Source organism: Eretmochelys imbricata, chromosome 3, assembly GCF_965152235.1.
Source record: "Eretmochelys imbricata isolate rEreImb1 chromosome 3, rEreImb1.hap1, whole genome shotgun sequence".
Taxonomy (NCBI): Eukaryota; Metazoa; Chordata; order Testudines; family Cheloniidae; genus Eretmochelys; species Eretmochelys imbricata.
In genome coordinates this window covers 81,391,403-81,417,466 of record NC_135574.1, presented here as the reverse complement: position 1 = coordinate 81,417,466, position 26,064 = coordinate 81,391,403, and the positions used below count along the sequence as shown (strand labels likewise).

The 26,064-nt window shown below is 38.8% G+C and overlaps 1 protein-coding gene across 2 annotated transcripts; it reads right to left on the bottom strand.

The window, feature by feature from the left end:
- Positions 1 to 85: 85 nt before the first annotated feature.
- PRDM1 (PR/SET domain 1) lies at positions 86 to 26,064 on the bottom strand. 2 transcript variants are annotated; one of them, XM_077811695.1, is made up of 6 exons: positions 25,870 to 26,064; positions 18,597 to 18,716; positions 13,487 to 13,736; positions 1,470 to 2,575; positions 940 to 1,068; positions 86 to 661 (listed from the first exon to the last, which is right to left on the bottom strand). In XM_077811695.1, the coding sequence occupies exons 1-6, from the start codon at positions 26,050 to 26,052 to the stop codon at positions 86 to 88; spliced, it is 2,364 nt and encodes a 787-aa protein (XP_077667821.1). In that variant the 5' UTR covers positions 26,053 to 26,064. The 2 variants fall into 2 exon arrangements, with proteins under 2 accessions (XP_077667821.1, XP_077667819.1); XM_077811693.1 differs by lacking the exons at positions 18,597 to 18,716; positions 25,870 to 26,064 and adding an exon at positions 13,968 to 13,976.

Sequence of the window (26,064 nt, the reverse complement as noted above, 5' to 3'; positions counted from 1 at the left end):
CATAGAAACTATGTACAATTGCTACAGGCACCCTGACTTGCCAAGTCATAAATAAAAATCACTTCTTTGGGGGGGGGAAAAAGTCTTAAGGGTCCATTGGTTCAACTGTTTCTTGCTTGACCTTTATAGGTAACAGAGGTAGTGGATGACCATGAGGCAACTTCATAATTGACATGTCTGAAGATTCGTAAAGGTTACATCCTGAGGAGATAAGTCCATTTCCCATGTTCCTCTGCAAAGATACTTTAAGACTAGCTCCTTCTAGCTCTCTTCTGAGCATGGTCAGTATTTCTTTTTCGACAATGGATGCCATATCGATATTGTCCTCCACATCTTCCAGCCTGTCAGCACTGTCACTGATGTCGAACTTCTCAATCTCTTCATTAATACGATTCAGGTCCTCCATTGAGAGGCCAGAGGCAGGGGCTACAGGGCAGTTGCCTTTCAGATGGACTTTGAGGCTGCAGAGGTGAATATAGCTCTTGTGGCAGTGGACACACTTGTGTGGCCGTTCCCTGGTATGGAGACGCTTGTGCAACTTCAGGTGCACAAACTGGGTGAATTTAGCAGGGCACAGCTTGCACTGATAAGGCTTTTCTCCAGAGTGGAGTCGCAGATGGGTCTTTAGATTGCTAGTGCTGCTGAATCGTTTATGGCAAACCTAATTTTGGAGGCGACAGGAAAAAAAAAACAAAAACAAACAGTGAGTGAGTGGGAGGGTTGTTTTTGTTTGTTTGTAATTGCAGATAAATAGGAAAGCCTGGTGTGTTGAAAAAGCTTGCCATCACTGCATCTTTAGACTTTCACATTTAAAACAAACACCCCCAAATTGACTTTTTAATCTTGCTGAGTAGCATTTGGCCTACAGCTTGTCTGACAGATGCTGTAGCAGGCAAAAAGTGAAGCTGATGATCTCGCTGTGCATGGAACACTACATACCTGACACTCATGAGGCTTTTCTCCTGTGTGTACCAGGTAGTGCTTCTGGAGATGAGCCAGCTGAGTGAACCCTTTATTGCAAGTCTGACATTTGAATGGTCTCTCTCCACTATGTACTCTGAGGTGGACCTAATGAGAAACAAAACATTTACTATAGTTTCTAGTAATTACAAAGATAGTACTTTAAAAACAAAAACCCGCAAACATTTGCAAAGTTACTAGAGACATCCCACAGGCAGAACACATTGCATGGAAATCCTCAAGTTACTTTTTTTAGGCCACTCCAACATTAAAAAAAAAAAATACATTTTAAAAAAAATTAAACCACCACGTTTACTACCATGATAGCATGGTGATAAGTATAGTATGAAACCTAGATGAATTGGTTGTCTCTTAAAAGAAAGAAAGCATGGGTGCTAGGTAAGTTACAGAAAAAAAATATAAGCCTTCCAACCATGACGGAAACTTAATATATTTTGTTAAAGATGGGAATGTTTTCCTTATAATTAGGCTATCTCCTTAATGCCTACCTTCAGATTGGAGAGCTGGCCAAAGGTCTTGGAGCAAACATTGCATTCATACTTGATCTTCCCATTCTGCTTCTTCAGTGGATATGGAAGGGTTTTGTAACCAGTCACATTCCTCTTACTTTTAATGAGATTCATGGCTTCTTCACTGGTGGCAGCCAACACTGCTGAGGTAGGTTTAGGTTGCATTATGTGTTCTGAAGTGGCTGCTGTGCCAGCTGTGGGGGACCCACTGGTGGGGCTGCATGGTTTGTCTTTCATGCTGGCAGCAGCACCTGTGATGGAAAAGGCACTGTTAGGTGCTGGTATGAGAAAGTCTCTTGGATGATCGGGTTGTAGCAATCTACGGCCTCCTTCAGGTGGCAATGAACTTGGAAGAGGAGCTGGGTTCAGCATGTGATGGGAAAGGCTTCCTCCATTGAGTAGGTTGTTATAGAGAGGATACATCCCTGGGAACAGATTGAAATTGTTGATGCCATTGATATTGTTCAAACCACTCAGGTTATTACAGCTCATACTGTACGGAGGTAACAGGAATTTTGGATAGTGGGAATTATAAGAGGATAAAAAGGCTGGTGAGAGATGGCTAGGGGGTGCATATCCGGGGTAAGACCCCAATCCTTCTGAGCCATAGGGTCCATTCAAGTATGGGTAAGATTCTCTGTGTTCTTGAGAAGTAGGTGCCAGAGGTGAAACTGTAACCCCTGGACTGCTGTGAGGGCTTGAGCTTTTTAAGCTTTGGTCTGGGCTGCTCCTTGCTGAAGGACTTGGTGTGGTAGAAGACTGGATGGGTGAGTGAGTAATGTAGCTAGGTCTTTCCATCCCATAAAGTAGGGAAGTTTTCAAATAATCTTCTGGAATGTGAGGTCGGATTGGATAGACAACACGAGGAAAGAAAGACCTTTCCGGGCTACAGTTTTTTCTCAAGTCATCCAAGTGTTTTTCTGGAGTAACTGGTGAAATGTTAGTCTGGAATAAGTCCTTTCCTTTTGAATGGTTGGGTTCAGTTTTCAGGATTTCTTTCACACTGTGCTCTCTCTTTGGGATACTTTTCTGATAAAGCTCATTTTTATCAGTGCTTTGCTGCTTTGGATTAACGTGGCTTTGTGCTGAAAGACAAAGACAAGGCAATGATTATTTAACAAGTCAATATGAAACAACATTCCTCATTTTTAAGTACAATCTACCTCTACAAGCTTAACAAGAAGGTCAGAAGAACAGGTGACTCTTGTCAGGTACAATCTTTTAACTCATCCAAAAAGTTAGCTTCTGTGCAAAGGAGGACTACTTTGGGATGTAAAGAGTTAACAAAAAGCAAGTCAGATATACACCGTTAATATAAGGGATATCAGCAAGTATACACAGAGCTAGAGCAGTCTGATGATGATTTGTTCTGAGAGTGGCAGTCGTCTATGTTCAAACTGATTTATCCCCCCTCCCCAGGAATTTGAGTAGATCCGCTATAAATTCCCTACATACAATAGATTTCTAATAACTGGGATAAACAAGTATTTGTTAATAATATAAGTTTAACAGAAAGCCTCTGGAGAGTTTGAGCTCTCAGAAACGCTTTTCCTTGGAATAGCAAGGCATGGCAAATCAACCTTTGCCAAACCACAACAGGCACTTCACCAGCCAGTTCAATTACTTACAGTACTAAAAAATATGGGACTGGCTACGATGAAAGCCTTCTTCAGAAAGAAGGTATTCTACATCAGTAAACAGACCATTAGTCATTCAATATACTGCCTAGTAACATCTACAACAAAGCAGGCTATTTACTGCAGATTTTCTATGGCTTTCGGTGTGTGCAAAACCCCTTTACTTCCAGCTGTACTTTATAAAGACTTCACCAAATTAGAGCAAAGGAAAGCAAGATTCATGGCTCCAGCCTAAGTCAATTTTTTTCCCTACAGAAATCTACATTTTGAAACAAAATACTTGCTAGTGTCCATTTAAATTTGTTCAGAACAGCCATTTTAGATTATCTGTCAGAAACTCTTTATACTTGTCCAGACATATGTGATATAAAAATTACCATAAGAGGTATCTTTAGTAGAAAGAATTTTGCTTTAGCTAATCTCCTAAAGTTAGTAGTTATATAACCATACAGTGATTGTTTGTAAGATGTTTTATTACAGGATAAACCACAAGAGAAGCTTTATACAATCATGACTAGGGATACTAGGTACTATAGTAATACAAATAATAATGATGATATATTCACAACTGTTTGTATCTACGTTTTTGCATATCCAATGGTAAATTGCTATCAATTGACACGAGGAAGCAGTGCTATTTGATAGTATTGCAGAGTTTCTACTTACTGACTTTTTTTCTTAACTGAGCTGGTCAGTAAAAAACTTCTACTTATTTTTGGTGGATCAACTAAAACCACTAGGCAATATACTAAGAGCCAGTAAGCACTGTCCCTTTTGTCATAGGTTTGTTGTCTGAACACTGAGAATCATTCAGTGAATCTATGATTTGCAGTATTACACTGAGGCAAAAAATGATCCTTTACTTAAAAATACTGTGGTTAAAAAGAGGACCTTTCAAAGTCTTATTCCACTTAGAACAATTAATTCTCAAAGTCAAATCTTCATCAAGTGGCAAGTGACTAGCATCAGGAATAGATATGGGGTTTTCAATGACAATTCCAAAAACATGAGCAGCTTTTATACCTTAAAAATTTATTGAAAGTATAGAGATGTCCATATGCTTAAGCATCAAATGCTTTAAATTGGAATACTATCTAGAAAGCACAAACAGAAGTACAGAGAGTACTTTATGATCAATCAACTTCCCAATTGCCTTTCTAGATACCAGTATAATTATTCAAGTCCTCACATCTTCCTTAATAACTACTACTAATAATATAATAAACAAGGAACTCTCAACACTTCACTCTTTAAAGGTGTACCTTGCAGTTGTGTGAGAGTTAGTGGATCTTCAATAAGGCCTCCATTTTTTAATTTTTTTTAGGGTCTCATCTATTATGTGAGGACTTTTAACAGCCCAGGCCACTTTTCATAACAGCATGAATTTTCCTTTTTCTCCTTGGCCAACATTTCTGGGAAATGTCTCAGGCAACAAAGAGCCTGGCTTATCCCTGTAAAATATCACCCATCCTATTAAAATAGGAAAGAGAAAATAATGACCTGGAGACAGCTTTATTTATTTATTTTTAAAGTCACAAAATCTGTTTTACTTGAAATGTCTGTCTTTGTGAACTAGTAATCAATTATACATAATTTTAAGTCTTAATATCAATATATTAGTTTGCTGGGTTCAAGAGCTCCCATGTCTCCCTAGTGGAGTTCTAGGAGAATGTTATCTCTGTCTTATTATCAGTTGCTCCTTGCTGAGCCAGCAGCACAGAGCAAACATTCAGAGTGACACTATCAGAAAAGATACTGATCAGGGGTTATTGAAAGCCGGTAGAGGAGAAGGGCTTGTGAAGCCACTAGACAAAAAATAAATATCAGCTTATCAGGCCCATATCAGTAAGGCCTGTCAAGCAGGAAGTTCAAATTGCCACTTCTGTTTTTTGAAGAAAAAAGGTAGAGAGAGAAGAAGGGACAGCTCTGCTGAAAAAATGACATAGGAATCCAGACTGTCTCAGCTGAAGGAATGAATTTTCCTGTGTGATGAGATTAAACAATTAGGGTGTGGAAGGTACGTTTGTTACGTGTAGGAGTGAGCTACAAGAAAGATTATTCAGGGAATGTAATTTTCTTTGCACAATAGTCCAACATTGCCACTTGACAGACTGAACTTAATTGCCATTTTCCTTCAGGGATCTCAATAATACTTTCCCTCCTACTAATTTCAGTGTGTAGACAGGAGCCTCAACTATTTAAGGAGTATTTTTAAGTATAATCATGCCAGACTTCTTGAATTTGCATGTTATCTTTCTCTCATAAATCCTTATTTGCCTTTTCTCCTTGTATATGCTAATCTCACCTGAGCACACCACTGCAGTGGGAGATATCTGACAGATGAAACTCTGAAACCATAAATAAGTACATCAGTATAGTTCAGGGATTGGAAAACTCTGGCAAGTGGCACACCAGGGTAAGCCCCCGGCAGGCCGGGAAGTTTGTTTACCTGCCGTGTCCGCAGGTTCAGCCGATCGTGGCTCCCACTGGCCGCGGTTCGCTGCTGCAGGCCAATTGGGGCTTCGGGAAGTGGCGCGGGCTGAAGGATGTGCTGGGCACGGCTTCCTGCAGCCCCCATTGGCCTGGAGTGGCGAAACGCGGCCAGTAGGAGCTGCAATCAGCTGAACCTGCGGACGTGGCAGTTAAACAATCTGGCCCGGACTGCCAGGGGGCTTACCCTGGCGGTCCGCGGGTCAAAGGTTGTCGATCCCTGGTATAGTGTCAAACTAGTGTAATGTGGGGAACTACATAAGAACGGCCATACAGGATCAGACTAATGGTCCATCTAGCCCAGTGTCCTGTCTTCAGACAGTGGCCAATGCCAGGTGCTTCAGAGGGAATTAACAAAACTAGTAATAGTCAAGTGATCCATCCCCTGTCACTCATTTCCAGCTTCTGGCAAATTGAGGCTAAGGACACTTCAGAGCATGGCTGTGCATCTCTGCCCTTCCTGGCTAATAGCCATTGATGGACCTATTCTCCATGAATTTATCTAGTTCTTTTTTGAACCCTGTTATAGTCTGGGCCTTCACAACATCCTCTGGCAAGGAATTCCACAGGTTACTGTGCGTTGTGTGAAGAAATATTTCCTTTTGTTTGTTTTAAACCTGCTGCCTATTAATTTCATTTGGTGACCCCTAGTTCTTGTGTTATGAGAAGGAGTAAATAACACTTCCTTATTTACTTTCTCCACACCAGTCATGATTTTATAGACCTCTATCATATCCCCCTTAGTCGTCTCTTTTCCAAGATGAAAAGTCTTAGTCTTATTAATCTCTCCTCATATGGCAGCCGTTCCATACCCCTAATAATTTTTGTTGCCCTTTTCTGTACCTTTTCCAATGCCAATATATCTTTGAGATAGGGTGACCAGATCTGCATGCAGTATTCAAGATGTGGGTGTACCATGGATTTATATAGAGGCAATATGATATTTTCTGTCTTATTATCTATCCCTTTCTTAATGATTCCCAACATTCTGTTTGCTATTTGACTGCTGCTGCGCATTGAGTGGATGTTTTCAGAGAACTATCCACAATGACTCCAAGACCTTTTTCTTGAGTGGTAACAGCTAATTTAAACTTTATCATTTTATATGTATAGTTGGGATATGTTTTCCAATGTGCATTACTTTGCATTTATCAACACTGAATTTCATCGGCTATTTTGTTGTTCCATCACACAGTTTTATGAGATCTTTGTTACTCTTCGCAGTCTGCTTTGGTTTTAAGTATTTTGAGTAGTTTTCTATCATCTGCAAATTTTGCCACCTCACTATTTATCCCTTTTTTGCAGATCATTTGTGAATATGTTGAACAGTACAGACCCTTGAGAGACACCACTATTTACCTCTCTCCATTCTGAAAACTGACCATTTATTCCTACCCTTTGTTTCCTATCTTTTAACCAGTTACTGATCCATGTGGACCTTCCCTCTTATCCCATGACCGCTTACTTTGCTTAAGAGCCATTGGTGAGGGACCTTGTCAAAGGCTTTCTGAAAATTTAAGTATCCACTGGATTATACTTTTCCACATGCTAGTTGGCCCCCTCAAAGAATTCTAATAGATTGATGAGGCATGGTTTTCCTTTACAAAAACCATGCTGACTCTTCCCCAATGAATTGTGTTCATCTATGTGTCAGATAATTCTGTTCTATACTACACTTTCAAGCAATTTTTCCTGATACTGAAGTTAGGTTCACCAGCCTGTAATTTCTGAGATCACTTCTGGAATTTTTTTTTTTTTTAAATTGTCATCATACTAGCTATCCTCTAGTCGTCTGGTACAGAAGCTGATGTAAATGATTTGATTATATTCCATAGTTAATAGCTCTACAATTTCACATTTGAGTTCCTTCGAACTCTTGGGTAAGTACCATCTGTTCCTGGTGACTTATTACTATTTAAGTTATCAGTTTGTTCCAAAACCACCTCTAATGCACCTCAATTTGGGACAGTTCCAGAGATTTGTCACCTTAAAAAAAAAAAAAGGCTCAGGTTTGGGAATCTCCCTCACATCCTCAGCTATGAAGACTGATGCAAAGAATTTATTTAGTTTCTCCGCAATGGCCTTATCGTCGTGGAGTGCTCCTATAGCATCTCTATCATCCAGTGGACCCACTGGTTGTTTAGCAGGCTTCCTGCTTCTGATGTACGCCAAAAAAAATTTTTTGCTGTTACTTTTTGAGTCTTTGGCTAGCTGTTCTTCAAATTCATTTTTGGCCTTCCTAATTATATTTTTACACTTCACTTGCCAAAGTTTATGCTCCTTTTTATTTTCCTCAATAGAATTTAACTTCCATTTTTTAAAGATGCTTTTTTGTCTCTATTTCTTTTACTTTGTTGTTTAGCCACAGTGGCATTTTTTTGGTCCTCTTACTAGGTTTTTTAATTTGAGGTAGACATTTAAATTGAGTCTCTATTAAGGTGTCTTTAAAAAGTTTCCATGCAACTTGCAGAGATTTCACTTTTGTACCTTTTTAATTTCTGTTTAACTAACTTACTCTTTTTTGGGTAGTTGCCCTTCTGAAATTAAATGGTATGGTGTTGGGCTGCTTTGGTTTGTTTCCTCTCCCTCCCCACCCTGATGTTAAATTTTATTCTGTTATGGACACTATTACCAAGCAGTTCAGCTATATTCACCTCTTGGACCAGCTCCTGTGCACCACTTAGGACTAAATCAAGAATTGCCTCTCCTCTTGTGGGTTCCAGGATTAGCTGCTCCAAGAAGCAGTCATTTAAGATGCCAAGAAACTTTATCTCTGCATCTTGTCCTGAGGTGACGTGTACCCATTCAACATGGGGATAGTTGAAATCATCCATTATTATTGAGTTTTTTATTTTTATAGCCTCTCTAATTTCCCTGAGCATTTCACAGCGACTATAACCATCCTGGTCAGGTGGTTGGTAGTATTCCCCTACAGAAAGGCTCCTATGTCCTACTGGGCAAGCTGGATTGAAACTTGGGTTGAAGTTGATTTGGAGGTTTGTAATTTTTATTCTTGAAAGTACCCATAAATTGAATTATTCCTTACCAAAGTGGGTTTTTTCCTTTAAGCATTGGTGATATAATAACACCTATTGTACACATACACTATCACACATCTGGTCTGAGACAAAATAGTTGATAGGTTTGTGACAAACAGGAACCATAGGATTGCATCATTAAGTTACTGAACTGACAAAAAGATGCTCCTCTTACAGGGGCCTGAGCTAGCTCCCACTGAAGTCAGTGGAAAGACTCCAACCTAATTCAATGGATATTGGATCAGGCTTTAGAAGAGTAAGAGATAGATGCAAAACACTTGTTCCTCAAAAGTTTTAATACAATGTTTAAGAGAGGCTATGTGAAGCCCCTCAGCCCCTTCCAGTTTATGGATTTGGGGGCCTATTTTCACAACGAGCTGAATAGCTGTCAGTTCTTTTTGTTCTCATTTATGCCTCTCCTAGCTGTAGCTTCAGATAGTTAACAAAAACAAAAGATCTGTTTTTTTCTAAAAACTTGAAAAACCGTTGTAGGCGGGTAGAGTCATTTCAAGAGTAAAATGCTACTCAACACTTCGAGTGGTGAAGTTTAATTGTGCCGATTCACATTTTCGATCTAAATTAAGAACCTCCTTTGCTAGTAGAAAGAGAACCTAGAAGTTCTGAAGTAGGCAAAACAAAGAACGTTTCCACTCAAACCGAGAATGGAGACCAACATTTACAAGTATATAATTTGATCATCTGTTTTCTAAATGGGTCCAAGACTGTGTGACTTGATTTTTTAAAAAATGTTTTGCATAAGGAAGGTCTTTGAAAGAGGCCTTAACTTAATTCTCAACATTTTAAAGGGGCACTATAAAGTCAAATTTAGCCCCAAATTTAAGTCTCTTACAAAACCTATATAAAATCTTTCCATGACCTTTTTAAGATTCCAATTTTTTTTTTACTATTTCCTGCCAACCCAAACATTGTAGCATTGTCCAACTACATTAAAACCAGAAAGTGAAACTGACCATAAACAAATGGGAAAATAACTAGCCTATTTTAACTGTTTTAAGCAAAGAAGTACAAAATGTAAGAGAGGCAGGATAAAGAATGAAAATTAGATTAGAGTTTTGAAAAAATGTTTTGTTCAAAAGTTAACATAGATAGCACAGGTATTGATTTCTTTTTAACCCAGCCAGTGTCCCTTTAACATTTTTCTCTCTTGAAAAGGCTTTTGTTAGGTCTGCAAATTATATTTCCAAACCTTTCACACAGGTTTATCAAAAATAGGGTGTCACCTTCCTGTGTTTGTCTGATGGGATAAACTTGTTAGGACAGCAGGCTGTTGCATCATCTTATGATGCAATGAAAGACACTGTATCACACAGTCATGTCCTGATTCAACATGATTCTATTTGGGAGAAGTTAACAAAAAAACAAAAACAAAAAACAGCCTCAACACAACTCTAAAATTGAGGTGCTCCACAGAACATGAGGGACCACAATCAAATTTCCTGAGTCTATGCCAGTTATATTAAAACATGATAGGCTTTAGACTATTAGTGACTGTCAGGATTCATTTGGAATAGTTATTCAGTAAGTGCAGCAGGTTTGAAATAGTGGAAATTATTTTCTCGGTCCACAGAATGTAGAAATCATGTGTCACCACACCTAAAACATGTATTGCACAACATGTAATACAGGAACTATTTGAAGGTGATTTTCTTTGTTGTTATTACTCAAATCTTGATTCAAAACAATGTCAATAGATTAAGAAAAAAGGAAGACAGAAATATGTAAATGGTAAGATTATACTTCCTTCCCCTAAGACAAATCAGGGCCCTGATCCTACAAACACCTTGTATCTCCTTGCAAACACTTATGCATATGATCAACTTTACTACAATGAGTAGTCCCACTGTGCATAAATGTTTGCAGAACATGGGCCTCAGGCTTGATTCAGGAAAGCACTAAAGCTCATAATTAAGCATGTGCTTAAATGCTGTCCTGAATACATACTCTTTCCTGAATTGGAGCCTAAATGAACTAACTTGAAAGGTTATATTTAAAGTTAAAAATTTGTCCTCATGGAGGCAAGTGAGTGTGTCTATGTGTGTGTTCTATGTAGCGGTTCTGATAACTTCCTTCAATTAAGGGCTTCAGTTAAGCTAGAGGAAATTCTTTGATTATTTTATCGCTGGAAAGTCTAAAAAGTCTAAAATCTACAGCTTGTGCAGGATCTTAACAGTCCAGGACAAGGCCTTTTGGATTTTTTCCTAGCTTGGAGACTGCCACTGAGGTCTCTCTGGAAGGTTGGAGAAATTAGTGGGTATCTGCTAATTTTAACTGGTAAGAGCTGGTGCTGAGGAAAGCTAAAGCTGGTATAGCAGTGTCTCTAATATTAGTGCTGGTATAGTATCAGAGGGGTAGCTGTGTTAGTCTGTATCCAAAAAACAACAAGGAGTCTGGTGGCACCTTAAAGACTAACAGATTTATTTGGGTATGGTTCTAGCCCACGAAAGCTTATACCCAAATAAATTTGTTAGTCTTTCAGGTGCCAGCGGACTCCTTGTTGTTTTTCCTGGTATAGTAGTTTCTCTAATATTAAATCTGGAGAAATATCAGTGCTGGATCTAGGGGTGCTCCTGCACCCCCTGGTTTGAAGAAGGAATAACAACCCAAATACATGGTTTCTGCCTTCAGCACCCCCACTACAAAAATTGTTCCAGCACCACTGTACGAATTGCAATGCTACATTATACCTTCAATGAACAGACCACAAACGTCTGATGGTCCAATGGGTGAGAAAAGTTGTTGGACACAACCTATTGTGAAGGTTTTATTGCCAGACTGTAGGCCTCATTGCCCAAAACATATTTGTCACAGGGATATGGGGGGGGGGAGAGGAAGAGTGTAGACAAGATTTGCTTTAACAGGGGAGGGCCAGTGCTAACAGTGGAAGGAAGCCCATTTAAAAAACTAAAGGACTTATGCTCATTTCTCTGTATTGCTAAACTGTAGATGTGCAAGGCAAGGACAATCTCTAATTTAAATATAGTTAATAAAAATGATAGAGAGTTTAAGGAATGTCAAAAATCAGAAGTGGAAGAGACCTATCAGTCTCTATGTCCATCCACATGCCAATATAGGATGTTCTCTGTCGTCTATTTTCAAGTACACAAAACTGTTAGGAAACAGTACACTTCCTTACACTGCTAGTGGCTCCAATCCAGATCTAAAACCTACTTTTACAGAACAGTTTCATAAAGATACAGATGCTGAATGCTTCCAGACACACACAGTGATCTGGACAATAGTCAACAGAGTATTTGTCAGTACTTTACAAATATCTTGCTGTATCAGTGGGGAGTACAGGTAACACAAAAGGCCAGCAGAGATGGAAAAAATGGATGCATAGATAAATTTTGAAATGTGACTAATTATATGTTTGCAAACTACTTGTACACGTGAACCAATGAACCTCTAATGTTGTTGACATGTCACATGGATAGGCCTGCACAGTTTAGGCGTAACAGGAGACCAAATTGCATGGTAACTAATGAAATGACATTTGAGATAAGGTTATAGTCAGCAAATCAATGTTGTTTGAGTAAGGAACCTAGGAACTTCAGATCCTTAGTACCTAAATAAGCATTTCTAGTGTTTCAAAAGAGTAAACATGCTTTGTAATCACTAAGGGGGTGGGAAGCAACTAATGAAAGTACAAAGGAGGAGAAATGTGTATTGGCAATTCCTGAGCAGTCTGTGCTGTATACAAAGATGGGGACTGCATTTTTATCTTGATCCACCCCCAAACTAATACTGATATTTGATAACCCATTCTCCATCACCAGATAGCAGTAAATCCCATTTCATATAAAAATAAATGCATTACAATTTTTGTTTCCAACTCTTACATATATAAAGGCATATTATAAGGCTAACAGAAAATTGAATCTAAGGGTCTGATTAAAGCCAATTGGAGTCTTTCTGCTGCTTTCAGTTAACGCTGGATGAGACCCCAGTAGTGTATCAAATCTAGGGATAAAAGTCTAAAGTTGGAGATGGTCAGAAACCATGGCAGAACATACAGCTAAAAAAAAAAAGGAATGCATCTTCACACCGTTAGCAATTTTGACACACATGGAAAGAAATTTAAAAAACAACAACATTGTGTTAAACTACACTATAACTGATTCGAGAGAGAATTGAGTTTTGTTGTTATCAGAAATGAAGTTAGACATAAAGGTTTGGAAGACATGCACATGGCCTGGGTCCAGTTCCTTGCACAGTAAGGACAGTCCATTTGGAACCCAAATATACATCCCTATGTAAAAAGAACAGGAGTACTTGTGTCACCTTAGAGACTAACAAATATATTTGAGCATAAACTTTCGTGAGCTACAGCTCACTTCACCGGATGCATGTAAAAAAGCTTATGCTCAAATAAATTTGTTAGTCTCTAAGGTGCCACAATACTCCTGTTCTTTTTGTGGATACAGACTAACACGGCTGCTACTCTGAAACATCCCTTTGTGAACATTTTCAAAGCAGAATTTTTTTAAATAGACCCATGAAACCTAGAATCTCTAAAGTCTCAGCATGCAGCAATGTCAATTATTTTTAAGGGAGGGGAGAGGGAGAGGAATGGTCTGTGTAGGATTTCATCAGATAATTCTCAGATTATAAACCAATAACTTTAAATTTTTAATCATCTGTTTGTATTTAAACAGCACAAGAAACTGTTTTTAAATTCCTTCTTTCTACTCCAAACCACCTACTGTGACACAACAGATGATTCAGCTATATAATTATACAATATATTATTAGATCACATAGGCAGAAGAGACATTACTAGCATTCTTTGTTTATGCTGTAATCCACTTACTGAGATTCATCATCAGCTCTCTGGAGGAAGGATAGTGCAGTCTCTCTGCAAAGTCCGGACAATACCACACAAGTAGTTCTTGGTTGGCAGGGATGGGCTTGATAGTGTAGAAATAGATGTTCATTCCATTCTGACAAGCTGCCAAATTCTGTTCCTGAACAGAATGGGCTGGGTTCACATAGCGCATCCAATTGCTCTTGTCCTCATTAAATCCGTCAATGAAGTGGTGAAGTTCACCCCTGGAATAGATCTAAATGAGGGCAGAATATTATGAATATATATGTATAGTGTATACACACACACACACAGAGTACATATGGCAAATAAGAGATTACTTTAAAAAAAAAAAACAAAAAAAACCACGATCAACTAAATAACCAACAAAATAAATACAGAAATGGGTGTCCCCTTTCCAAATAAGACATTCTCAGCATTAAGAGTAATAAAGCTCATTCTTGATTAGGTACATTCTCCCAGTTACCTTTTCCATTTATGTTTAGTCAACGTTTTGCTCTATTAATGTGCACACATGAAAGCCACAGAGCATGAAGAGTTGTCTGAAGTAAGTCTACCTTAGAGGTCTTTTTCTGCTGCTATGATCCAACAAGTGTGGGATACTGTTGACTTCAGGTTTGAGTGTGTGCTTGCATTAATGCTTTGAGTCACCTGTGTATAAGACTGACTAGCTAGGCTACGTCAAACACAGTCTCTTTCTCCGTTTTATTCTATGGCCTCTGTACTTGCAGTTTCCTACCACCTCCGCCCAAAGGTTTAAACTATGCAAACATCCTCCACCCCCAACAGTCCTAAAGTAACACTTGCTCACTCTTGGAATGTAGCTTTTTTCTGGAAAAGCTGGGTGGGGCTAAGGTGAACTTCACCTGCCATAACTGAAGACCTGGCAACGGGCCAAGATTTGACAGTAAGAAAGTCACGTTTCCTCTCAATAGGCATGTTTAGGCATATACTTTAAAAAAAAAACAAAACCCAACCGTATAAAACTGCTTGGCAACATGCACAAGAAAAAAAACCCAATTCAATGAGTGAAGATGTCATTTGACAAAGTTATAAGAATATGAAAATTAATTGAAAATCTAATGAACTCAACAAATATGTCCTTTAGAATTAAGATAGCTTATTTATGGAAATAATTTGTTCAGCCACTACTTGATGAAATAAGCCATTTAAGAATGCCTGAGTTTCACAATAAGTTATCGGGTAAAAGTTAGTCTTAGACTGAGCCATTTGGATTTTAGATTGGAATCTCTTTGAGGCAGGAACTCTCTCTTTCTAAAGAACAGACCTAATATGTTTGATCTCATCAGTGAAATATATCTCTCTCTGTCTCTATGCTCATACTACTTTCTTTTTCATTTGAACAGTAACTGCAAGAGTCAACTGAGAAGAAAAAAAAAAAAAAAAAAGGGAAAAAGACAGCCTGGCCCTTTAATGCAGGCAGTAAACACCAGAATCACTTTCTTTTAAGAGTAACTTCCTGTAAATTGAGAAGGGGGAAATACATGTGGCTTCATCAAAGAAGCTAGTGAGAGATTTTGCGGTGTGTTTGTTATGAGAAAATGGAACAGAGCCGGGTGAATTCTGCAATCAAGAGGAGTTTTCAAGTTTCTTTGTTTACTCCGATTTGCAAACTTCCAGGAACTTGGGGTTCCATTGCTGTGCACTTCTACTAGAGACGGAAGCTGCTTTCTAAAGCTACTCTGAAGGTCTTCCAGTTACCCTTCCATAGATAGTACAATTTACTGTACTTCTTTTAAAAAAAGAAAATACCAGTATCATGAGGTCACATACACACCCCCACAAAACCTTATTCTGCCATCTCACCAGATTTCCATATATTATCAAGAAGATTAAAAATGTGCTGACTCATAGTACAGTTACAAGAAATGATGTCACTCTGAGGTTTGCACAGCCCTCATGTCCCCCTTCTCCTATCCATGTGTGTAATTTGCATGGAACATTTATGTTCACACAGAGCAGATGTTCCTGTTCCTGCCAGCAAAATCAGGATGCCTTTTATAGCATGTGGGAAGTTATCTCCCACAGCTTCCTTTGCATGTGCAAGACTGTTTCAATCCCTGAGGAAGGAATTCATTTGAGTTACGGCAGTGTGTCTGTACTGAATCAAGAGATTATAATAGTAAGTTTAATGACCCTTAGAAGACTCCTATATTATTTCCAAGAAGCTTTACATTAAAACAAAGTAACATCACAAAAATGAGGTCATCTTTCTTACAGCAATATATAACTAAAATCCTAGAAAATAGTTAAAAACCATCTTTGAATATTTGCTGAATTATTCCCCACAGGTAATGTTACACAAAAAAGTTATTATTCTTTTCTCCTGGTGTTGGACTTAGCCCCACAAAGGCACCTAAGTCTAACACTTAGCTCCTCAAATCACCCAGTCAGCTACCAAGTAAACATATAGGCACCCAAATTCCTCACATGCCTGACTTTCTGCTGGCAATGTCTCTGCTGGCAACTAAGTTTCTGCTGCTGGGCATGTGCAAAATTGCTGAAAGCCTGATGCTCCTAAGCTGTATGGCACCCTGCCTCATGCCTAAGTCAAAAAACAGGCACTTCCCCATCTGTGGGGCCAGAAAGGCGTTTTCAGACCATGCCTACTGGACTGGGCCTGACACAAAAAGCCAGCCAGCAGTGACCAGATGGGGAATTTTTGGGGCTGGCTGGTGTGCGGGTGTCCTAGAAAGCCCAATAGTTTGGTGGTTAGAGTACTTACCCAGGATGTGGGAGACCTGTTTTCAAATTCCCATCCTGCCCAATTTGAGCAGAGACTTGACTCCAGGTCTCCCATATTCCAAGTGCATACCCTGACCACCAGACTGTTGGCTCTTCTGGAGTGAGAAGTGCTCAATCTCCTCTTGGAGCTGTTCCACTTGGTATTAAATATTAGTTCAGAAAGAGAGCAAATTTACTCCATAGGCTGGTGTTCAAGTTCAAGGCCCTGCTCCAAACCAGGCACAGCAGGTATCTGCAAACAGGTGTTCCGTGGCCCAGGTGAGTGCTCTAACCACTGGACTATTGGCTATAATGGTATAGGGTGGGTGACTGTCTCTATCTTTATTTTTTTCGTGAGAAAGGGCTTACCTGGCTTAGGTGCCTAACTCCAGAAGAAGCTTGAGCGGAGATAGACACCTAAAATACCTTCCCTCTCCTCAGCATTTCCTATGGGCTAGTTTAGGCAACTCCTCATTCAACTCGCTTGCATCTGTGAAACCCTTGTTTTAGCACCTAACTCTTCCCATGCATTGCAAAAGGAGCCTGGACACCTAACTCAGGGTTGAGAGGATTCCGCTGGACAGCAAGGCATCTAAAAGTTAGGTGTGGCAACGCTGAGTGTTGCAACACCTAAGTCCCTTCTGGGACCTCGACTCTGGTAATTAAGTACAAGATCTTTGTCTCACAAGCGTAAAAACACTCCTGCACCTTGTGTGAACATTTATGTTAATTATTATCCATGTGCCAATGAGTAAAATTGTGTGGGAGAAAGTATAAGAAAACCCAAATGAGGTAATTACTTAACTTAGTTTTTCCTTAGAGGCCACAAAAAGAGCTATAGAAAAGCTCACTAAGGCTATGTCTACACTTAGGGCGGCATGTAGAATATGCATCCTGCATGCCCCCCAGCACAGGTATAAATAGCAATGTAGTTGACAAGGCACTGCTTAGGCGAGTAAAGACACTCCAGAACATTAGGGTATGTACCGTACATGGTTCCCTACATGCCCAAGTCGTTCCTCCCATGTCTGCACTGTCAGAAGCTTTCTCTACTGCCTTCTCGTGCTAGAGCTGACACTGTTGCATGCAGCAGTGTGGAAGCAGCCCGCATTCTACTGAAGTGTGTAGCTACACATATAATATACACCACGGCCAGTGTAGACAAGGCCTAAAAGTAAAGTTATGCTTTTATGCATGCACAGTGTAGCAGTAGTCTTTCTATATAAAGAATGCAAGCAAGTGCCAGGACAATTAGAGCAAACCTGAAGCTTACTAAAAAGCCATTTGATTAGGCTCCCAGTGGCAAGGCTCAGATACAGAGTACAAATCTCTCTTCCCACTCACCCATATTTGCATCAAATCCTGTGATAGACCGGCTTAGTGATCTGAGGGCAACAAGTTCAGTTCCATGGAAGAAGATGGAGCAAAATGGATGTATACAGAACTGGTAAAGTGTTTGTGGAGGAAGTTGGGGGATTAGTTCACTGAGGTTTCTCAATCACCAGGAGAAGGAAGGAAGGAAGGAAGGGCTGAATGAAAGGGATGGCAGAAGATAAATGGAGGGCGGAAGGGAAGGAGACTATCCTTACTCCTCCAGGGAGTGCCTAAGGCACTCCTCCAGTGCCTAAGTTATCAACACAGAGTGCTCAGTTAGCACACACAGACTCCTACTCCATACCACGCTGAACTACCTTATGAGCAGTAAACATCACATTAACATTTCTGCCTGCCATTAGTGGGGTACATGGCCATGATGAGGCAGCCAGTTTGGCAACATTTTCTCAACTGGCCCTAGAAATGTCTGTTCATTTAAAATACACATATTGAAGAGATAAACACTGTTTTACAATAGCTGAATTTGAAACATGCTTAAAAAGTTATTCAGATTTTAATAATTCTAGCATAAAAGATTATATAATTATAGAATACATCCTACTCACTCTCAAGTATGTATTAGCTAGAAATCAAGAATACATGACATTCTTAGTCTTAAAGAAGGACTTATTATTATTTCCTTGTGTAGAAATGCAAATCAACCTACCCTGGCAGCAAGTAGCAGAGCTATTTCTTTATATGATCAAGCACTGATGTGTTGCAGAAGACAGAGCCAAGAGCTGTTGTGCATCTCCCTCACTCTCCACCCACACTGTCCCCATTTCCAAGAGGGCCAGAGGTTTACTCAGCTTAGTTCACCACTGTTCTCTCAGAATTCTGTTCATATATGTCAGAGTAAAGAAGTTGCCCCCTGCACTCACACAGGTCTGAAACAGGAAGTGACCCAGCTTTTCAGCTGTACTCATTTAGTGATCTGATTACTGCATCAACATGGAGCTGTTTTTTTCCTGCTTACCCGCCAAAAGTATTTTCTGTTTGCGTTCTTGGGAACTGTATCGTTGGTGTAGATCTCTCCTACCAGGGGTCCAAAACGTGTTCCTTTCGGGATGTACTCTTTACTTACAACTCCAGTAACCTGCAAGGAGAAGAGCAAATGATCAGCCCATCTTCAATAGAAAACAAAAGTCACTCCTGTTCTTACTAAAAACCCCACGCCCAATATATTTTTGATGAGAGGTCAGAAAAGCAGAAATAAACTAACAGCCACATTGACATCTGATATGAAAAACTATGTCAACTTACAGTTTCTTGCTGAAAAATATGGAGGCCAGTAGTGAAAAGAGCTTCAGGTGCATAAATAATGAAAAACTGCCATACAGAAATTTGTTTGTATTTGTAAGCAGAAACAGAAAGACTCACTGAAAGCAATTTTTTTCCCTTAAAACAAGAGGGTCAGGTGTTTCAGAGTTAAGAAAAGATCAGCAAATTAAAGAATTCTAACCTACTGATACTAATACCACTCCCAACCACTTACAGATGTAGCTTTTCTTATCAAAGGTGAATGTCAAAATTCTAGTCTCAGAAACTAAAAATATTCAGTAGTAAGCACTTCAGTGTGCTGAAATTACCACTCTCTTGTAGTTTTCTTGTAAAAGGGGTTCAGTGCAGTCTCTATTTCTAGATAAAAATAAAACCCTTTTATTGCTCTGGTACCTTGTTGAATGGCTGAAAAAACATCCAAAACATACAACTCTTCCATTACCATACAATAAAAATCAACAAACAATATGAACTGACTTTGGGAAAGTGTGCTCACAGATTACTGTCTTTAAAAGAGACAGAGGTTCCTGTAATATGTGTTACGTGGGTCTGGTCAAGGAAGTGTAGGTTTTTGGTGAAAATGCTCTGCTGTACCAAGTTTAAGATACATATTGTAGCTGTTCAGCTTCCTCCTTGACAGTAATTACACTAAAAAAGTCACTGACCACAAATCAGGAAGCAATTCATCATTATTCAGAAGAACGTGCCTTTGAGTAACCCTTTACAACACATGGCTGAGTTCTTGGTTTTGTCCTTCCCTTTTCTCCACCAGTCCTCTGAATTTTTGTGTATTTAAACAATGTGTTATAAGCAGAATAATTTTGTAAACCAAAAATCAGGACTTTGCAAGACTGCTTAAGAAGCAGGGAGGAGAAATAAAACAGGCTGTTGGTTTGGTAACCTTACTGAACTTTCATAGTAAAGCCAATTAAATACAGTCCTCTCATACACCTTACTAGGTAATACTTCTTATTGTGCCATAGAACTACAGCAGAGCCTTGCTGATTGGCACTAATAATTGGAACCCCATTGTTGATTCCTGAATTCTGCAAATTCACAAATAAACAAACACAGTTAACCAAATAAATTAAGGATCATCACAATTATGTACTTTGTTCAGATGAGTAAGCATTTAGGTTTACTTGAAGCACTTCACAGTGCTCTAGCAAATGTTCTGCATCGTACATGGTATTTTGTAAACGTGACTATGCATTATAACATGAAACCCAACCACTGTTTCTGCTATTAAATCTTTGCTGAAAAATGGGGCTACGCTGGTTTTGTTTGGGTGTGTGGGTGTGTGTGAATGAGAGCACATTATTGGTTTGTGTATTAGTGAAATGAGAATTAGTAAGGTTGTATTGTACATTGTCTATGGATAAATATTCTGATTTGACTTCTTGACTGGAAATGCAAACAAACAATTAACGCTTAGCAAAGTTTTATGTGAAATGGGAAACAGAACTGAACAAGAACTACTGAGGAATCAAGCATATAGTCCATTGGGAAGTGGATTGGTGATTATGTGGTAGATGGTAATGCTGTCTTGCAAGTGTTTTGGTGTGTGCGTGTGCGCACACACACAAAGATTTGTGCATCTGGACTGGAGAGTGAGAGAAAAAGGGACTTCCAGAAATTTTCCTACACCTACCACAAGTTGAAACATGTTCAGTGGCCCAGTTTTATTTTTATCCTTCTTGTACATTTCTCGTAGAGAGTTGAAAAAGGCAGATGTTCTTTCTCATCTTCCCCATCTACCTTCATTTACATCCATCTGCCCTTTCTAGAAAAGTTCATAGCAGTTTAACTGTAAAGTATATTTTAGCTCTTTCACAGTTTTAAAATGTCTTGGTCTTAATTAAAATATCTAATGAAATTCTCAGAATGTCTAGAAATCACTACTGCTTGAAGTAGTCAACTTGAAACATTTACTATATTGGCTTCTCTGACACAGCAGATCCTTTTTTTATATATGTACAGCATCTGATTCTTTCCCAATATATAAAACATTAATATGGTTTATCATCCAATAATTAATGGAAGATATTTTGGCATAATATTTTTTAGAAGTGTGCGTACACACATGCGTGTCTAAACACCCTTTTTTGTTTTGTTGACTATCTACTTTTTGCCACCTGTGGTTTCTGATCAGAGTGTATAGTATAAATTATGTCTCTAAAAGCTCAACTGTTATGAACAAGTAGCATTAAACTCAAAATCACAAGCCAGCAGAGGAACATTGATGACACCAAGACAACTCTGGGTTCTAGATCTCATGCCAGACAGGAGGCTGGTCCTGTGCCATAATCAAGATCAAAGAGACTCTTGCCATGCCATAGTGTAGTGGGATTTAGTTATTGTACTTCGTTCTTTGTTGGTAATCAAGGTTGCCAAGGACTGTAGACAAATCAGAAAAAATGCTACGGATCAAAAGCAGAAAGGAAGTTGGGCCTTAGTTGCCAAAAGCAGATACAGAGCAAACATTTCAAACTTCTGTCCACAAGGTGTCCTTCAGCACACTCCTTGTGAACTGTGAGGATACTGTCTGAAGCTACCACATCTTGTGGATGAACATGAGTCTGATAATGACTCTCACAAGTAAGCTACTACTAAAAACGTTAAGGCTTTAAGGATTTTTCTAAAATCTTTGGATTTAAAATTTTAAACTTTGCAACAAAACAAAAATCTGTTTTCAAAATGTTTTTTGAAATTATGTTTCTCCCTTTTAAAGGTATAGACACTTCAAATCTCTTAATACTGCCACAAACACTTATCATTAATTCCATTATCAGAAAAACAATATTTCTACAATAAAAAACATTTTCTCATGTTAGATTTGTGATTTGAAATATCTTCTGTGATGTATATAAGCTATGCTCCTTACTAAAGTAAGTTAAGACACTTTCACCCCACTTTGTGTGTGATAGGATGAACACAATGCTTGCGTGCTAAGATAACCAGGTGCCAGCATTTAGAAGAGCAGACAGCTGCCTCATTGTGAACAACAAGCTGCAGAATCTTCAATGATCCTGTCCGATACTGTCTGCAAGGAAAGCACTGCTGTGTTTTGATTGGTGCATTATATGTAGATGTTAAATAATTGCTTTTTATACTCTGCTTGAACTCAGGTTTGTTCAAAAGGCCATTTAAATGACAGTGTTCACCTAACCCAGGAAGGAAACACCATTGGAACTGACCAGGGTCCTAATGAATTACTGCTGGGGCAGGCTGCTGTATGCCTTCTATAAACACATCAGTGAGAAGTTGAAAAGCTTCAACACTTTCATGCTTCATCTACCCCCACAGAAGCCATTCCACTAGATACTTTATGGCCAGCACCGACCTCCCTGCCATTTCAGCATATCCATCTTTGTCAATGGATTGGGTCACAAAGCACATCCTGACAAGTCATGGCTCCCAGACAAAAAACAGTATTCCTTAGATTCTCATTTTGATATTTTAAAAAATTGAGGAGAATTTACACTCCTTTGTTTGGAGTAGGGGCTGTGAGTTAACCAATAACACATTAGTTGTGAGAGAAGGGGATGCTCTTAAATAAATCTGATAAATAGCATGTTTTTTTCACCCCGGTTCAATTTATTACAGTATATTTTCATAATAATTGTAAATGTAAATCTGGAATGGTGGTTCGGTTAGCATTTTGTTTTGAAACATACAAAAATTTTTATTAAATTGACTGGAAGAAAACTGCAGCTGAACCAAGACCTGCAGCTTGCGATTTATTTTTTAAAAGTGGTAAAGTGAGAGGAAATGCTTTCTGGTTATATCCTCCTTAATTATCTAAGATAGAAATAAAACACAGCTTCGGTGAATTATCTGTAAAAGGGCAAGTGCGTGAGGTTAGTGAGGTGTATATTTAAAGCAGTTTATAATAGACTTGGTCAAAACAGCTCGGAATCCAGTACTCATCCCTTTGAAGAGTAGCCTTATTATAGAAAGTACTGCATTAAGGATCTTATGCTACAGGTAATGGATTCTGTAAACTCCTCATAATTTATCCTTTTCCAGATTTAGTAAAAACAACAGGATAAATAGTGTGTTGATGGTCCCAAACTTCTAACTGATATTTTATACTAAGAAGTGCGGGGGTGGGGGGAGTGTGTTAAGATTGAAGCAGAAGGAAATTTCCTGAAAAACTGTTTTAAAATTTCAGAGTGGTAGCTGTGTTAGTCTGTATCAGCAAAAACAACGAGGAGTCCTTGTGGCACCTTAGAGCCTAACACATTTATCTGGGCATAAGCTTTCGATGGCTACAACTCACATCTTTTCATGTATTTATATCTGCTCCTGTATTTTCCACTCCATGCATCTGATGATGTGGGTTCTAGCCCACGAAAGCTTATGCCTCAATAAATTTGTTAGTCTCTAAGGTGCCACAAGGACTCTGCGTTGTTTTAAAATTGTTATCTTAAAAAGATTAGTCACATGTAATATTGCAAAGTATATCACTTTAGTCTTCATTAATTGCTAAAGTGGAGAAAAGAGCTAACTGCCACATAAAAATATACAGCTGTCTTCATGTAAATCTAACAACTCCAAATGTTAAGAGCAGAAACAATTCATTTTAAAAAGATACTGACATATATAATGAGTTCCTAGTGAAAAACGTGTCCTTCAAAAAAAAAAAAAATCCCGGGGGCAAGGTCCAAGAATAAACAGAAGTATGATGTGTCATGGAATCTCTTGACATTTCAATAAAAGTCTTTAAGGGATGCATGAAAAGGAAAAATAACCCGCAAAAAAAAGCCTTCCCCCCTGCAAATAAACTAACCAAACAACCCAAACAAACAAACAAAGCCACCCAAGTCTGCACATAGAACACTGTCGTATTCCTAGTCCCTTAGGACATATGTTACAAAATACAGATCTGATTATGAGAGCTTTAATATTTCATAAACCATGTACTGTATGGTTTTGTCAATAAATTGGCTCAGTGCTCACATCCTTCCTCAAGATAAATATGCAATCTTTTCCCAAAGTTTACAGTGAAGACAACTCACTCACAAAATCCATAGATCCATGTTCACATGCACGTGCGTACACACACACACACACACACACACACACAGAGCCCAATTTGTACCTCCACCCTTTGCAATTCAGGAATAACTTTTAGAGTCATTAGAGTTACACTGATGTGGCACCCGGGGTAAGATCAGAATCAAGCTCCCTTTATCTTCCCTTCTCACTCCCTCTATAAGGGTCTGATCCTTCAAACACTTATGCACAAAAACCAGGTTACTAAAATTGAGGGCAGAAGAGCAAAACAAAACCTTAAAATCAATCGGAAAAAGAAATGTTTAGAGCCAAATTAATAAGAGGTACTATGATGAAAGTGACCGACGCGATCTGCAACTATTTCACTACGTTGACAAGTGACTAGTGGATCGCAAGCCTACAAATGAAGTACTATAGCTTTAATAGAAGGCGATAATCAGATTGGCTCTTTCATTCAGAGCTATGGAATAAAACGAGAGGAATCAAAAGTTCCTTTTGTTTCTTACTCTATGTGCCGCTCAGCACAAGCCAAGTACAATGGGGAACTTTGGTAAACAAAAAAAGGATGTTCTGTATTCAGACTCCCTGTAGTAAAAGGATCCCAGTTGGACATATTTTATAAGAAAGAATTGGAAAAACTTTTCAACAACTTAAAAAAAAAAATAAAACTCAGAACGATCCCAAACTGCATATTCATGTCAGCAACCCAGAATGAATATGGAAATGTGTTAATCACAGAGTTACAGCTTCATCTCCCAAACACAAAAATATTTAACTAAAAAAAAAAAACCAAAAAACCCCACAAACAAGGAGCAATTTTTGGCTTTTTTGCTTTTCTGGTTTTAAGCTTCCTTTTCCCCTTCAGACTTTTAGAGGATACCTTTTTCCCTCCCACTTGATGTTTAGCCTTAACCTCTTGCCAAACCACTATGCAGTCTAGCCTGCCCTGTAGGGCCAAATTCTGCTGCATCAGTTTATTTCAGTTGAGGATCTGGCCCTATTTCTATACACAGGATTAAACAAGCAAATGCATTTCCATGGTACTTGTTTTGGGAGGACATGTTTGATAGTTAGACAAGAATGAATTTACATCCCTTTTTAGCTCTGTGGTCAGTATATTTAGCCATAGTAGTAACACAGGTAATAGCTGCTCCACCACAAGTCGCAGGACAAGGAGAAATTAAGGGTTGTCCCTAGGATTATTATGCTGTTGAACATCACACCTAGCGATAATAGCTAGTATATATGGAGTAAACACACGACCAATTGCTCATCCAGGCTCATTTTTTCCCAGCCCTTCTGAAACAACAACAACAACAAAGAATGTACCCACTTCAGAGATAAGGATACTTGCATGTCTAGCTACAAGTAAAAGTACTGCCCCAGATAAACAATAGTTAATTTAAGGCATGCAGACATAGCACAGTATTGCAATAATTTTACCAACATTTCTTAATAGGTAGGCCAGAGTTTTGAGAATTTAGGAAGTTGCAAATAAAGCAAGTTCATTAAAAGAATAAAGCAATTTCATAAAAGAAGAGTAAAATGATTAAACACATTTCCAGGAATTATATTTTTTTCCTTTTCAAAGCTATTGTACAACTGAGGCACTTTAATCTCTAGACCAGAGGCAATGAATGGACTGGCCGACAGCAGCCTAGAAACTGGGACACAACCCACACTTTAAACGTGCTTATGCAGTTGCCTGAAGATTTAACTGTTTGCTAATTGGTACAGAACCAATTTTAGGGATGTGTGACTTAGCCATGGAAGTGTTAAGTGATGGATTATTTGTTTACAGTTCCTTAAAGAATTATAAGGATTTGTCTAAAATGCCAGTGGCATTTTTTAAGGTGGTTAGCGTGCGGAAGCATAATGAACCGGTCACTTTCCAAAGCACTGTGATTTGGCTGTTGGGATCCAACCTTCCCCAATAGATGGCTGCTTACCTCTTTGCAGTTCAATGTATATTTGAAAGTCAAGTTCCTTGGCAAGGACGCCTCCGCCTGAGTTATGGTGCTTCCATCATCGCTGGGATCCCAGGGGTGATCATTTACAATGTATGTACACTTCTCTTCAAAATCAGCCTCTGTCCACAGAGTCATGTCAGCATCCTCCATGTCCATTTTCATTGCCCACTCCGT

What these genes read in the sequence shown, in the direction of transcription:
- PRDM1 (XM_077811695.1), bottom strand. Translation starts at nt 26,052, where the DNA reads ATGAAAATGGACATGGAGGATGCTGACATGACTCTGTGGACAGAGGCT. An exon ending in AGAGCTGATGATGAATCTCA is followed by an intron (nt 2,576 to 13,486) that starts GTAAGTGGATTA and finishes TTTGTCTTTCAG; the next exon opens with CACAAAGCCACGTTAATCCA. An exon ending in GCCAGCTCTCCAATCTGAAG is followed by an intron (nt 1,069 to 1,469) that starts GTAGGCATTAAG and finishes GTTTCTCATTAG; the next exon opens with GTCCACCTCAGAGTACATAG.